Below are 14,852 nucleotides of genomic sequence, written 5' to 3'. Positions count from 1 at the left end.
AAGACTCTGTCTCAAAAAAAAAAGAAAATGCCCAGGGGCCATGGGAGTACTTTGCAGCTTTACTTTCTTCCCGCCTTGATGTCACCTTGTCAGCAGCCTCAGTCCACTAGGTCCAACCCAAACCTGAACCCCTTTCCCTCCGGGAAGTGCCCTGGCCCCACTTGGCCCGCAGACCTTCCTCCACATCACAGCTTTCTGGTTCCTCTGTGGAGCCTCCCCGGCCCTCCCCGTGCCTGGCACAGTGGCTTCCAGTGGGATCCTCTCTGGGATCTCTTCACATTATGTTCCCAGCGTCTGCCAAGTGCTTTCTGCACTGGATCATGTGCTCTGTGGGGACAGGGACTGTGGCTTATTTATTCCTCTCTAGCTCTGGGTTTGGGACCAGGTCAGTACAGAATAGGTCCTTAATGTATGTGTGTGTTGTGTGGATGGATGGCTGAATTTCCAGGTGTAGTTCTAGGCATTAGTCCTTCTTCCCAGCCCTCACCCCCATCTGTCCAGCCACACCCACAGACTGGGGAGCTCACTGTCACGGCCAGTGTTATCATGGCACCTTCTGCAGTCCTCATGTCTGCCTGACCTCTCCCCCTGGATGTGGACCACATGTGTCTACACTGTGTAGACCACCCCGAATTCTGTGTGCCCAGCCTTCATGGATCCAACTTTTACAACTCTGAGGCTCTTTAGGGATGTACTAGTCTTAAATCCTTCTACATGGCAGAATTGGCCAGTTCTTCCCAGCCAGGTCTTCCCTCTGCATCCCCAAGAGATGAGACTCTTTGGACCTTAGAGTCTGCTGGACAGATGCTTGTCCTGAGGCAGAGGCCCTGGGGTTTCTGTAAGATTTCTGGGAGCACTGGTGGGTCCTGAGAGTTCACAGAGCCTGTCACACCTCTCATCTTATGTGTTCTTCCCCACATCCCCGGGTGGGGCACTAACTCCATCTGACTGATGAGCGCCAGAACCTCAGGTGAAGGCTCTTGCTGCAAAACAATAAATAAAAATGTTGCTTCCCCCAGGCAGTATTCTGTGCCTCATGGACAGGATCTCATCCAGTCATCAGTGAACCAATGATGTGAGCACGATTGTTAGCTATTTCTTGATAGGGAAGCTGAGCTCGGAGAGAAGTGACTTTTCCATGGTCCCACAACAACTAGTAGATGGTGAGGCCAGACCTCAGACCCCCACGCAGGACACCTGGCTCAGGGCTTGCTAGGCAGTGTCCTGCAGCTTCAGGGGGCCGGCGCCTTAGAGGTGCCTGGTGCCTGGGCCGCACTTGGGTGTTCAGCCTATACCTCTGCTGCCTTTCTTACCAAATGTTTTGGGGGAAGTGCTCCCCCTGGCTGGGAGGAGCACCTCAGTGAAGGGAGTACTGTGAAATGGGACAGGTGATGAGGCAGGGTGGCATCAGGCCTTGAACAAGTCACATGGGTTCTCAGAGCCACCTCCAGATGCTGAAGTGGATGAGGCATCACCTATTCTTTGCAGTTGAGGAAAAGTTCATAGCTTTGTGCGCCCACTGGGGCCCCAGGACTTCTTCCTCAGGGGCCTTGTGGGGCTGGAGCCAGCTCCTGGAAGAATCGCCAACCCTGATGAGAAGCCAGGTGGGGACACTCCACACCCAGGATGAGGCCGGGCCTGGGCCCATCACAGGACAGTTTCTCTGGTTCTTGTCACATCCTGGGGTCATGGTGGTGTGGGTGTTTGGTTACTATGCTACAAATGAGGAAACTGAGGCATGGGGCGGCATTCAAAGGCCCAAGACATATAGCAGGAACTATCAGAGCTATTTAAGAGCCCAGGCCACCTGTCTCCCAAGGCTCTGGCTCTTCTTGGCCACCCTGGAGATGGCCTGGATTAAATGGGGCTGCTCCCACCAGTTCCATCCTGGGAGAGTGGCTGGACGTGGTTGGGAGGCCCCGGGTCAGTGGGGCCATTTTGTGGTATTCTCGGCTGAGGGCTTCTAAATATAACATCTTGGATTATTTTTCAGATTATTCTGGAAAACTATGCATACCCTGGTGTTCTTCTGATTGGCACTGACTCCCACACCCCCAATGGTGGTGGCCTTGGGGGCATCTGCATTGGAGTTGGGGGTGCCGATGCTGTGGATGTCATGGCTGGGATCCCCTGGGAGCTGAAGTGTCCCAAGGTGAGGGTGGGGAGGGACTCATTCTGGGCTGCCTGTGGGGTGGTGGTTGGTGGGGATCAACGGGAGACGGTGGGACCCAGGAGGGAAAAGGGAACAAGTTAGACTCGAATCTTCTGGGAGGGAGGCAAAGACCAATAAGCAGCAATGGGAATGGCAGCAGGCCCATCCTGACTTTGTGGCTGGCACAGGCACACAGGGCCTCTGACAGCCGCCTCGCCCCCTCCTGTCCAGGTGATTGGCGTGAAGCTGACAGGCTCTCTCTCCGGTTGGTCCTCACCCAAAGATGTGATCCTGAAGGTGGCAGGCATCCTCACGGTGAAAGGTGGCACAGGTGCAATCATGGAATACCACGGGCCTGGTGTAGACTCCATCTCCTGCACTGGTGAGGAAGGCGGCCAGGCGACGTGGCCCCTACCCTGTGCTGGGCCTAATGGGTCTCCAGTTGGGAGTAGAAGCGGTGAATGGCCTTCACTTAAGAATCTGTCTGTTCCATTTGGGGACTTGGGATAGACAGAGGTAGAAGGAAAATTGGAGACAGCATTAGAGATTGTCTAGTCCACACCCTCATTAAACAGATGAAGAGATTGAGATACCCGTCAAGGCTGCGGGTAACTTCCTGTGGCCACACACAGGAGCCAAGACAGCTTCTGCTGCTGGGCCCAGGCCATAGCACTAGGCCACCTTGGGTGATCTAGACAAATCCAGAGAGGACAGAGGCAGTGGTGGGAATGGGCAGAGCCAGGGCTTCATTCATGAAGCAGCCTCAGGCCCACATCCGCCCTTGGCTGAAGTTCAAGCCTCACTCACTTCTCTTGGATTAGAGATCGGTGCCTGTCTGCCTCCAAGACCAGGTAGGAGCCAGCTGCTCCCTGCCTGTCACTCCTGGTGACCTGGCCTCGATGCCTGGCCCTCAGAAATCCAGGGAGACTTGGAACAGTCCAGACTTCCCAGGTGCCTGCCTGGGCTCCCCAGCAGTCCTGCAGAACTCTGGTTCCCCTGCAGTGATGGGGGTTCACTCCTGCCATGGGACTGCTCAGTCAGGACGTTGGTAACAGGCCCATACCTCGGTCCTAGTGGCTCCTGAGGCAGGTGGCCTGGTAGCAGCTGCAGTACCTGTGAGCCCCACCAGTTCTGTGACGCTTTGTGGTCCAGACAGTGTGTATCATTTCAGTTTTTTTTTGTTTTTGTTTTTTGAGATGGAGTCTAACTCTGTCGCCCAGGCTGGAATGCAGTGGTGCAATCTCGGCTCACTACAACCTCCGCCTCCTGGGTTCAAGCAATTCTCCGGCCTCATCCTCCTGAGTAGCTGGGATTACAGGTGTGTACCATGATGCCCAGCTAATTTTTTTGTATTTTTTTTTTTAGTAGAGACGGGGTTTCACCATGTTGGCCAGGCTGGTCTCAAACTCCTGACCTCAGGTGATCCACCCACCTCGGCCTCCATCACTGGAAAACTTGAGACACAGAAAAATGTCTCCACCATGGTATGGCTGAAGGAGGGCGGGCCACCAGGCAGACAGACCAAGATCCGAATGCCACCATCTACCTTTATGTGCTTTATGGCATGACCTTGAATCTCTCTGAGCCAGTTCCTCCCCTGCCAAAAAGAATAGCAACTGGGCAGTGTCTGGTCAGGTCAGCCTACAGTACGTGGTGCCTGTTCAGTCTCTTGAGCGACAGTCAGGCCCCAAGCTCGCAGCTCAGTGTGTGGGGGCTGAATCTTCACCTGAGTCCTCTTCATTCTACCCAGCAGCCACCCTGAGCTGGAGCCCTGAGCTCTGATCCCCATGGCCTCCCCTCACTGGCCCAGGTTTTACCCAGGGCCTCAAGGGATGAGTCGGCTCTCTGTCCCCATATCTCTCTGAGTGGGGGGAGAAGCAATGCAGCTCCCTGGTGTGAAGATGCAGGTGGCCGTGTAGCAGGTGCGTGGGACCCTGGCCTGGCCACCAGCCAATGCCCGGGGCTCTGTTGCTCCACAGGCATGGCGACAATCTGCAACATGGGTGCAGAAATTGGGGCCACCACTTCCGTGTTCCCTTACAACCACAGGATGAAGAAGTACCTGAGCAAGACCGGCCGGGCAGGTGAGCTGGCAGGGGCAGGTCCGTGTGGACGGGACAGTCACATGCCTGCTCCTCCCCAAGACAGCTACGCCTTTGCCTGTAGGGCAGGAGTCCTTAACCCAGGTCTCCAGACAGGCGTCTGAGGCTCTGAGAAAGCCCTGAAGAGGTGCAATATGTTTCTGAGTAGAGTGTCTGGAGCTCTCTCCAGCTTCTCAAAGGGCCTGGCGTCTGAGTTCAAGATAGCCCCACCTCAGGATGGGCATTTCATTTTCCCTGGAAGGTGGCTGAATGCCTGCCCTTCTCGGCCTGGTCCCTGCTGCCCCCCACAGGAAACTCCGGAAACGACAGGGATCGCTTCTGTTGATAATTCCTGACCTAGCAGGGGAACTTTTGGAAGGAGAACCACTTTCCCAGCCTCCCCTGAAAACTTCCCTAAGGCTCTAGCCTGGCTTCTTTGGAGCTCAGAGGGCATTGGCACCTGTGAAGGGTGGTGCGTTGCGGGAGTGAATGAGGAGCCAGAGACCAGGGGCCATGGGGAGAGCCATAAGCACGTGGAATCCTTCGAAGGCTCTTCCCTTTCCTTATTGAGTGACTGCTTCTTCAAAACCCAGCTGTTCACTTCCAGAACACCCTCCCCAGCTCTGAACCTTAGCTGGTGCTCCTCCTCTGTGTCTCTGTGTCCTTGACAGCTCCTGCACTAGGGTGTGAGCTCTGTAAGGGCAGGGACAGCAGCCTTGGTTTCTTCATTGGCCTAGTCAGTGCCCAGGGCGGGCCTGGTGTTTGGCAGGTGCTCAGGTGGGTGGTGAGTGAACTCTCAAGAACAGTTGCTGTTTCATGTGCTCCATCCCCGTCCCTTGTTGATTTCAGACATTGCCAATCTAGCTGATGAATTCAAGGATCACTTGGTGCCTGACCCTGGCTGCCATTATGACCAACTAATTGAAATTAACCTCAGTGAGGTGAGGAGACAATTAATTGGGTTCAAAAAGTTTCTGAGAGTAGTGGGGAGCAGGGTGGGTCCTGCCTAAATACTCATTGAGGGCCGGGCGGTGGCTCACAGCTGTAATCCCAGCACTTTGGGAGGCCAAGGTGGGTGGGTCAGTTGAGGTCAGCAGTTCAAGACCAGCCTGTCCAACATAGTGAAACCCCGTCTCTACTAAAAAAAAAAAAAAATACAAAAATTAGCTGGGCATAGTGCCATGTGCCTATAATCCCAGCTACTCAGGAGGCTGAGGCAAGAGAATCGCTTGAACCCGGGACGCAGAGGTTGCAGTGAGCCAAGATCGCACCACTGCACTCCAGCCTGGGTGACAGAGCGACACTGTCTCAAAAACAAAACAAAAAAAACCTCAGGGTGACTCGTGGGCCCCTGGGTCCCCAGTGTTCCTGCAAACTGCTTCCTGAAGCAGCCTGGAGCGGGGGGTGGGGAGGGAGGAGACACAGCCACGGGGAGAGCAGAGGTAGCTCTGGCTGCTGAACCAGAAGTAGATGTCAGTTTGCCACCAGCTCAGCTTTAGGAGAAGCCAAGGTTTCACCCTGAAGGGTTTTTGTTATCTGAGTTCAGAGGGCAAATCCCAGCAGGGTTAGGCACCCTGAGACCCACAGATCAGAGCAGGTGTTTGCAGAGCCAGAGGAAGGGCAGGCTAGAGGATCCCGTCTGCAGGAGTTCACACCTCGGCTCTGCCACTGAAGTTGTGTGGCCTTGGTCACGCACTTGGCCTCTGTAGGCCCCTTGCTCCATCACGTGTGGAACCTACAGCAGTCATGAGGATTGAATGAATTCATACAACTAACACCGATGGAGGTTTACTGCATGCTGGGCACACAGCTGAGTGCCTCACATTTACTGATGATTATGACATGTAAAGCATCTGGCCTTAAGTCCGTTTTTGTCATAAGATTCCAAAAGCAGCTGGGCGCGGTGGCTCACGCCTGTAATCCCAGCACTTTGGGAGGCCGAGGCGGGCGGATCACGAGGTCAGGAGATTGAGACCATCCTGGCTAACGTGATGAAACCCCGTCTCTTACTAAAAAAAATACAAAAAAATTAGACGTGGTGGCGGGCGCCTGTAGTCCCAGCTACTTGGGAGGCTGAGGCAGAAGAATGGTGTGAACCTGGGAGGCGGAGGCTGCAGTGAGCCAAGATCGCACCACTGCACTCCAGCCTAGGCAACAGAGCAAGACTCCGTCTGAAAAAAAAAAAAAAAAAAAAAAAAAAAAGATTCCAAAAGCAACATCGAATGGGAGATAATGAACTTAGGAAGCTGACAGCCTCGATCATTCCATGCCTCTGCTGTCTCCTAGCTGTGTGACTTCGAGCACAGCATGTCACTTCTGAGCTTCAGTTCCTTCATCTGCAGAGCAGAGCTGAGCCCAGCCTTGCAGGGCTGAAGGGAGCCCGGGAGTGGGTGTGTGCAGAGCCAACTGCTCAGTTCTTCCCTGTGATGAGGTTTCAGTCAAGAGAAAGTCGTTGGCCTCTCTGTGGGGACGTGGTGAGGCAGTGAAAGAGGCTGTCCCCACTTCAAGGTTTCTTCCCTCCTCTCTTTCTTCTCCTTTCATGTTTGTTTCTTCAGCTGAAGCCACACATCAATGGGCCCTTCACCCCTGACCTGGCTCACCCTGTGGCAGAAGTGGGCAGGGTGGCAGAGAAGGAAGGATGGCCTCTGGACATCCGAGTGGGTAAGCACCTTCCACCCCATCTGTTTAGCAGGTCTCAGGGCCAGTGGCTCTGCCCAGGGCTGTAGACAATCACCTATGCCTACTGTGTGGCACTTTCTAAGGTGGGCAGTTTCTGAAATGGGTTTATTATTGAAAAATTACTTTTTCAGCCAGAAGTGGTGGCTCATGCTTGAAATCCCAGCATTTTGGGAGGCCAAGGCAGGTGGATTACTTGAGTTTAGGGGTTCAAGACCAGCCTGGGCAACATGGAAAAACCCTGTCTCTTAAAAGAAAATGCAAAAATTGGCCGGGCGGGGTGGCTCACGCCTGTAATCCCAGCACTTTGGGAGGCCAAGACGGGTGGATCACGAGGTCAGCAGATTGAGACCATCCTGGCTAACACGGTGAAACCCCATCTCTACTAAAAATACAAAAAATTAGCTGGGGGTGGTGGCGGGTGCCTGTAGTCCCAGTTACTTGGGAGGCTGAGGCAGGAGAATCGCTTGAACTCGGGAGGCGGAGGTTGCAATGAACCGAGACTGTGCCACTGCACCCCAGCCTGGGCGACACAGCAAGCCTCCGTCTCAGAAAAAAAAAAAAAAAAAATTGGCCAAGTGTGGAGGCACATGCCTATAGTCCTAGCTACTCAGGAGGCTAAGGTGGGAGGATCACTTGAGTCCTGGAGGTCAAGGCTGCAGTGAGCCGAGATGGTACCACTGCATTCCAGCCGGGGCAATAGAGGCAAACTCAAAACTGCAGACTCAGGCAACAGAGCCTGTCTCCAAAAAAAAAAAAAGAGAGAAAAGAAAAATTACTTTTTCTTGGCAGAAAAGAAAAATACGTTTATTGTAGAGAATATTCACAATCAAGAAGAATTTTTAAAACTCCTAATCTCAACCCCCAGCCAGGAGCAAGCTCTTAGGAGCTCTTAGAGAGGTGTGCTGTGTTTCTGTGTATTGTGTGCATAGATTTCTCTGTTTTACATTTTATATCACCCTTGCTGCTTTATGTGACTTTTCATGGTTTACACATGCAGACACCCTGGCATGCCAGTCATTGGCATCTGCTGCTGCTGGGTACAGTGTGGCTGTGAAGAGCGTGGAGCCTGGAGCCAGATGGCCTGGGCCTGAATCCTGGCTCTGCCACCTAATAGCTGAGTGACCCTGAGCAAACTACTTCACTGTCTACGTGTGGGTTCCCCATCTGTAAAACAGGAGTCATGATCGTACTGACACCTTTAAAGGTGGTGTTGGGCCTATTGCTGCTATCACCAATGAGAAAAATAAATAAAAAATAAAGTCTGGAGAAGTGACAAATTAATATGTGAAAAGCGGTTTCTATACTGTCTGGCCAGAAATAAGGGCAATATAATATGTTCGCCCTTACTCATTGAAGTAATTTTAAGAAAAAAAAGTCTTTGGTGGTTTAATAATTAGAAAGTAAATTACTAAATTAATAAAAGAAACTATCTTGGCTGGTTGCATTGGCTTTCGCCAGTAATCCCAACACTTTTTTTAAAAAAATTTTTTTGAGACATAGTCTCGCTCTGTCACCCAGGCTGGAGTGCAGTGGCACAATCTCAGCTCACTGCAGCCTCCGCCTCCGAGGTTCAAGCAATTCTCCTGCCTCAGCCTCCCGAGTAGCTGGGACTACAGGCACCTGCCATCATGCCTGGCTAATTTTTGTATTTTTAGTAGAGACGGGGTTTCACCGTGTTAGCCAGGCTAGTCTGGAACCCCTGACCTCAAGTGATCTGCCTGCCTCGGCCTCCCAAAGTTGTGGGATTACAGGTGTGAGCCACCGCGCCTGGCCAATCTCAACATTTTGAGAGGCTGAGGCAGGAGGATCATTTGATCCCAGGAGTTCAAGACCAGCCTGGGCAACATGGTGAGACTTTCCCTCTACAGAAACAATTTATTTAATTAGCCAGGTGTGGTGGTACTCACCTGTGGGTCCCAGCTACTCAGGAGGTTGAGGTAGGAGGAGTTGCTTGAGCCCCAGGAGTTAGAGACTGCAGTGAGCAAGCCATGACTGTTCCCTTGCACTCCAGCCTGGGCGACAGAGCAAGACCCTATCTCAACAACAACAAAAAGAGACTGTCTATACAGACAATGCGATGTTATTCAGGTTTTATAGACTTTTTAAAAAGAACTCTTATTGCCCTAATTATAAAACAATCTTTAAAACCCAAAAAATACTAGAACGTATAAAAGAAAATTAGCATCTCCTGTCAGCCCCAGCCATCAAGGATGGCTGTTCATATGTTTGTATGAGCCCTCTGACGTGCCTACACATGTACATGATATTGCTATAAAAGGGGTCATAGTACTAATGTGTTCAGCGTCATGGCCAGTGGCTACAGCATCTTTCTTCAAATGATGCCAAGTCATGAGTAGCCTGTCCTTTATTGTTGGATATTTCGGTTGCTTGCAACTGGTCTCTGTTAAAAAAGTCTCTGGCCCAGCCCAGATGGTGAACTCTTTTGGCCAAGTCTGGATAATTTGAGGTCAGGTGGAGACCTCTGCTGTCTCCTCCTGACCCTTAACCCCACCACCCACAATGCACCAGGTCTAATTGGTAGCTGCACCAATTCGAGCTATGAAGATATGGGGCGCTCAGCAGCTGTGGCCAAGCAGGCACTGGCCCATGGCCTCAAGTGCAAGTCCCAGTTCACCATCACTCCAGGTTCCGAGCAGATCCGCGCCACCATTGAGCGGGACGGCTATGTGAGTGCCCATATCCCCCTGCCCATCTCCCCCACCCCATGCTGAGTAATGCCTCCAGGTGGCACAAGCCCACAGGCCTGTTGGGCCGAGGCTAGGGCAGGTCCCAGTGGCTGCCCTGGGGTTCCAGTACAGCACTTCGTCCTGCAGCCACCAAATCACCCCTTCCCATCAGACTCTCAGCTGCCCTTGACATTCTGTCTTCCTCTCTCCCTGGCAGGCACAGATCTTGAGGGATCTGGGTGGCATCGTCCTGGCCAATGCTTGTGGCCCCTGCATTGGCCAGTGGGACAGGTAAGAGGCACATCTTTTGACAGGACAGCCCCTTGTGCACAGGGTACGGAGCCCCAGAAGTTGGAGGCGGAATTATTGGGGTGGAGAGAAGAGACTCCAGCCAAGGTCTGTAGCTCCAGGGACTCCTGCCCATTAGAAGCCTCTGGCAGACATGCCTGGGAAGTGGGGCTGGGTGAGGAAGGACCCTGCAGAGGCACTGGGGGACCACTTGGCTGAAGCCTAGGCTGGCAGGAGGAAGCCAGCGCGGCCTCACCCTAGCAGGCACAGCAGGAGACGTTTGGGAGGAGGCAGTGGCCCCAGGTCAGGAAACTCAGGCCTTGACCAAGGCCTTGCCTCTGGCTTAGGTGTGGTTGCAGGCGGGGCCCAGTGATCCTGAGGTTCCCTTCTGCTCTGCGCGTGGCCCAAGGAGGAGGCAACCCTGGCAGGGCCTCTTCATTTTCCCTCGGTAGGAGCTAGGCTGGGCTGCGCCACAGGAACCCAGCTTGTCTGTCCTCGGGACAGGCCAGGTAACAAGGCTGGATATCCCTAACCTTGTTCCCTCTGACCTGGCAGGAAGGACATCAAGAAGGGGGAGAAGAACACAATCGTCACCTCCTACAACAGGAACTTCACGGGCCGCAATGACGCGAACCCCGAGACCCATGCCTTTGTCACGTCCCCAGAGGTGAGACCGCCCAGCTGTGCACGAGCCTGGGACGGCCTCTGGGGGCCCCTGGCGGGTCAGGGGAGGAGGCAGGAGGAGATGGGGACTGGGGCCAGGTTTGGCATCGCAGGACAGGGGTCATCCAAGTGGTAGCCGGGAGCCACAGGCCTTCCCAGCCCCAGGCTCACGCTTGGTGCTTCCTGCCTGGGGCTCCCTGGGTCGTGGGATTATGAGATTATTTATACAGTGGTTTGTGCTTATGAGCATGGAATTTGGAATCTCACTCACTGCCTAGGACACATCCCAGCCCTGCCTCTGACTCGCTGTATGAGTGTGGCCAAGTCACTTACCTTCTCTGTGTCCCCGTAATCCTTGGGATTACCTGGGAAAGTGTGTGGGACACATGCAGTTTCCGACCCCAGGTAGGAATTCCACAAAAGGGAGGCCTTTGCCATTGTTCCTGTGGTCAGAGTGAGCCTTGCCCTTGGCGGTATTCAGCCCTGGCCGTGACTGGCACATAGCCAGGCTCTCTTGACTTGGTTGTTTATCTGTGTGTTCTACAAATACTTCTTGCTACATGGGTGAAGGAATGGCCCCTTCCATGTTTTTAGTGTCCTCCGCACTGAGCAGCTTTGCATCATAGCAGCATTTCTGCGCCAGGGCCCCCACTCCCTCCAGGATAGCTGTGAGGAGAGAGGACAGCACTGCTGGTCCGGCCCTGCAGGGATGGGAGAGGCCACACTGCCCTTGGCTTCCTGAGTCCTCTGCAGGCCCAAGGCCCCATGGTCCCAAAGATCATCCTGCAGCTCTGGCCTCTGAGGAACACAGCGGTCTGGGGAGGAAATTTCCTGGGTTCCTTTCTCAGTTTTGGTCTAGGCTTCTGGTAGGTGCAGGAGACAGGAGTGGTGATTGGTGCTGACCAACAAACTGGCCACCTCCACTTCAGATTGTCACAGCCCTGGCCATTGCGGGAACCCTCAAGTTCAACCCAGAGACTGACTACCTGACGGGCACGGATGGCAAGAAGTTCAAGCTGGAGGCTCCGGATGCAGATGAGCTTCCCAAAGTGGTGAGCACCCACGCCCCCTGCGGGGGCTCTGCTGGTTGCTGTGCGGCCACGGCACTTCCTTTTCAACCTCACAGCACCTCCTGTGCAGGCAGGGAGGGCACTGCTAGTGAGAAGGAAGCAGCTCTGTTCCCTGGGAGGGGAGGTGGGGCCCGGGAAAACTTGCCTTCTGAGAGTCTGTCCTTGTGGGAACTGAGGAATCAGCACCCCACGCATCCCCATTCCCTGCTGCAGGAGTTTGACCCAGGGCAGGACACCTACCAGCACCCACCCAAGGACAGCAGCGGGCAGCATGTGGACGTGAGCCCCACCAGCCAGCGCCTGCAGCTCTTGGAGCCTTTTGACAAGTGGGATGGCAAGGACCTGGAGGACCTGCAGATCCTCATCAAGGTCAGCAGCATGGGGACGGCAGGACAGCCCCACCCTGCCAGGGCCCCCCGTCCCCTGAGCATCGGGAAGGGCCATGAACCTAGAGGAAGTGAGCAAACAGTCAAGACGCAGGTGGGAGATGGAAGGGAGGTTTGGCTGCAGAGCAGAAAGGGTATTGCAGTCCAGCGTTCCTCTTCTCTGTGGCCCCGAACTGGGTAGAGCTAGATCTGGCCAGCCTCCGTCTGGGGCCCTCAGCCATCCAGCAGCAGCTGATCAGAGCCACCTCCAGTGGGTGTGGGTAGGTGAGTACAGCTCAGGCTGGGCTGGGACGGTGTGTGTGATTGCACAGCAGGCTCCAGACCTGGCATGTCCACACAGGCTCTGGAAGCCATGGACGACTCCTGCCCCCACAGTTGGGCACCCGTGGATATGGGATGGCCTGTGTTTGGCACTGACCAAAAACAAGCCTTTTTGGTGTGGCCAGAGGCCTCCAATCTGTGTCAGATATTAATTTATGCTGCTTATTAAGGGGTCTCCAGGCACCCCTGTGACAGAAGAGACTAATCAGTCATCAGCCAGGACCCAGGCATGTCCTGGGCTCCTGTGTCCGGCATGAGATCTGTGGCTGATCTTGCAGCCGAGGCCTGAAGGGTGAGCGAACATTGACCTGTCCTGACTTTGGGTGGCCTCTGCCCCATAAGGGAGACTGAGCAGCCAGAGGCCTTTGAGGGGATGAGTGATGGCCTGGCCTGAGCCCATGTGGCCTTATTGTGGGAGCACCAGGACCACAGAACAGGTGTCTAAAGCCTTGCCTGCCTCTCACCCCTGCTGCCTGCCTCTGGAGAGCTTGTCATCCACCCCTCCAGGGCCATGCCCTGACCTCTGTCCTCTCTACTTACCACCCAAGGTCAAAGGGAAGTGTACCACTGACCACATCTCGGCTGCTGGCCCCTGGCTCAAGTTCCGTGGGCACTTGGATAACATCTCCAACAACCTGCTCATCGGTGCCATCAACATTGAAAATGGCAAGGCCAACTCTGTGCGCAATGCCGTCACTCAGGAGTTTGGCCCCGTCCCTGACACTGCCCGCTACTACAAGGTGGGTCAGAGTTGATGGGGGCAATGCCAGTGGTCACTCCTGAAGGGGCCCGGAAGGCAGGTGCAGGGAGGACTTTAGGGGAGTGGAAACTGGGAAGGAGGCCGACCAAGCCCAAAGGGGGCTGCTGTGGAAGGGAGGAGAGGCCTGCAGCCCCTCCCCGTGGCTGAGAGGGCATGAGGCCCAGGTCCAGTGATACAGCCGGGTCCCTGCACCAGGGAGTTAGTGAGAGCAGTGCTTAGGAGATACCTGGCCTTAGACCAAGACATGGAAGGGGGCCGACTCGGGAAGTCAGAGGCTAACACGCTCAGAGAGGGAGCTACGCGGGGCCTCGCAATGAGCGGGCAGAGAGGGTCTGAGGCCAGTGTCAGGGTCTGAGGTGACTGGACTTTTTCTGCTTTGAGAAACGAACAGAACGAGGGCTGAACCCAAGTCCTGGCCCAGCCGGGTGAGAGGACTCTGGCACCCCCTGGTGGCTGGGTGGGGTAGAGGGTGCTCCCAGGAAGGGGGCGCCTTGAGCTTCACAGATGCATCTTGTGTGGGGCCCGGAGGCCGTCCGTCTCACCCAACCTCCCTCCACACACACCTGCCTCCCTGCCAAGCACCAATGGGTGGGTTCTGTCTTCTTTGCCACTGCAGACAACCACGCGCCTCTGTCCCCTCTGGGCCTTGTTTGGGTCTCATTCACCCAGGCTTCACTTGCCCTTAGGCAGCAGGTGAGGAAAGGCCCCTCTAGCCCCTTTACCGGGAGCCTCAGGATGCCCAGGTGCCAGGTGGGTGAGGCCAGGCAGGTAGGGCCAGACAGGTGGGGACGGTGCCCTCCTCTGCCTTATAACCTTACCCTCGCTTGCCTGACAGAAACATGGCATCAGGTGGGTGGTGATTGGAGACGAGAACTACGGCGAGGGCTCCAGCCGGGAGCATGCAGCTCTGGAGCCTCGCCACCTTGGGGGCCGGGCCATCATCACCAAGAGCTTTGCCAGGATCCACGGTGAGCTGGAGTCTACCCGGGCCATCCTCATCCCATCCCTAGTGATCAAGGTCACTTGCCCTGCCCGTGGCTGAGTTGGGCCTGGTTCTAGGCTGTGTCCACTGCAGCCCACAGGCCTGTGAGTCTCTTGTCCCTTCTTAGGCTCACACAGTGCACATCCGACGCTCAGCTTCCCGGCTTCCCGCAGGCCCTGCTTCCAGGCTTGTAGATCTGAGCCACTGAGATCTAGGGCATGTGCCAGAGGGTTCTTTCTGATCATGAATGTGCAGCAGGAAGGCCTCACAGACCTCAGCACCAGCGCACACTTGCTAGGGGTGCCCCTAGTGAAAGGGAGCAGACCAGGGCCCCGTAGTCACTGCCTGGGCATTGTCCCAGGCAGCAGGATTAGGGGCATCTCCCAGAGCCCCACATGGGTTCAGAAAATGAAGCTCTCCAGGCTAGTCAGGCTCCCTGATGACCGAATGCCGCCTGCCTTCCAGAGACCAACCTGAAGAAACAGGGCCTGCTGCCTCTGACCTTCGCTGACCCAGCTGACTACAACAAGATTCACCCTGTGGACAAGCTGACCATTCAGGGCCTGAAGGACTTCACCCCTGGCAAGGTTAGGGGCCCGGGTCCCCCTGAGGTGGTGGGGTGAGGGGCAGCCACCTTGTTTCCCCTCCTGCACTGGCCCCAGGGTAGCTTCTCCCAGGAGGCTTCATTCCAGCTGGAAAGGCCCCCAGTTCTCCAGGTGGCCCCACAGAGAAAGCAAAGTGCCTTCTCAGAGTTGGGCGTTGGGGTCAGCCCGGGGCCCTCCC

The 14,852-nt window shown here is 55.1% G+C and overlaps 1 protein-coding gene across 1 annotated transcript in view; it reads left to right on the top strand.

Annotated features, from left to right (window-relative positions):
* The window catches only part of ACO2 (aconitase 2), a 61,532-nt gene that overhangs the window by 45,918 nt on the left and 762 nt on the right, over positions 1 to 14,852 (top strand). Inside the window, exons 5-17 of the mRNA XM_003264802.4 lie at positions 1,994 to 2,152; positions 2,384 to 2,534; positions 4,132 to 4,236; positions 5,083 to 5,174; positions 6,789 to 6,894; positions 9,442 to 9,599; positions 9,817 to 9,890; positions 10,443 to 10,554; positions 11,480 to 11,602; positions 11,834 to 11,989; positions 12,876 to 13,067; positions 13,923 to 14,055; positions 14,535 to 14,656. Of these exons, the coding sequence (XP_003264850.2) occupies positions 1,994 to 2,152; positions 2,384 to 2,534; positions 4,132 to 4,236; positions 5,083 to 5,174; positions 6,789 to 6,894; positions 9,442 to 9,599; positions 9,817 to 9,890; positions 10,443 to 10,554; positions 11,480 to 11,602; positions 11,834 to 11,989; positions 12,876 to 13,067; positions 13,923 to 14,055; positions 14,535 to 14,656 (1,683 nt within the window). The remainder of the gene's footprint in view (positions 1 to 1,993; positions 2,153 to 2,383; positions 2,535 to 4,131; positions 4,237 to 5,082; positions 5,175 to 6,788; positions 6,895 to 9,441; positions 9,600 to 9,816; positions 9,891 to 10,442; positions 10,555 to 11,479; positions 11,603 to 11,833; positions 11,990 to 12,875; positions 13,068 to 13,922; positions 14,056 to 14,534; positions 14,657 to 14,852) is intronic.

Source organism: Nomascus leucogenys, chromosome 7b (genome assembly GCF_006542625.1).
Source record: "Nomascus leucogenys isolate Asia chromosome 7b, Asia_NLE_v1, whole genome shotgun sequence".
Taxonomy (NCBI): domain Eukaryota; kingdom Metazoa; phylum Chordata; class Mammalia; order Primates; family Hylobatidae; genus Nomascus; species Nomascus leucogenys.
This window is presented reverse-complemented; position numbering and strand designations above follow the sequence as displayed.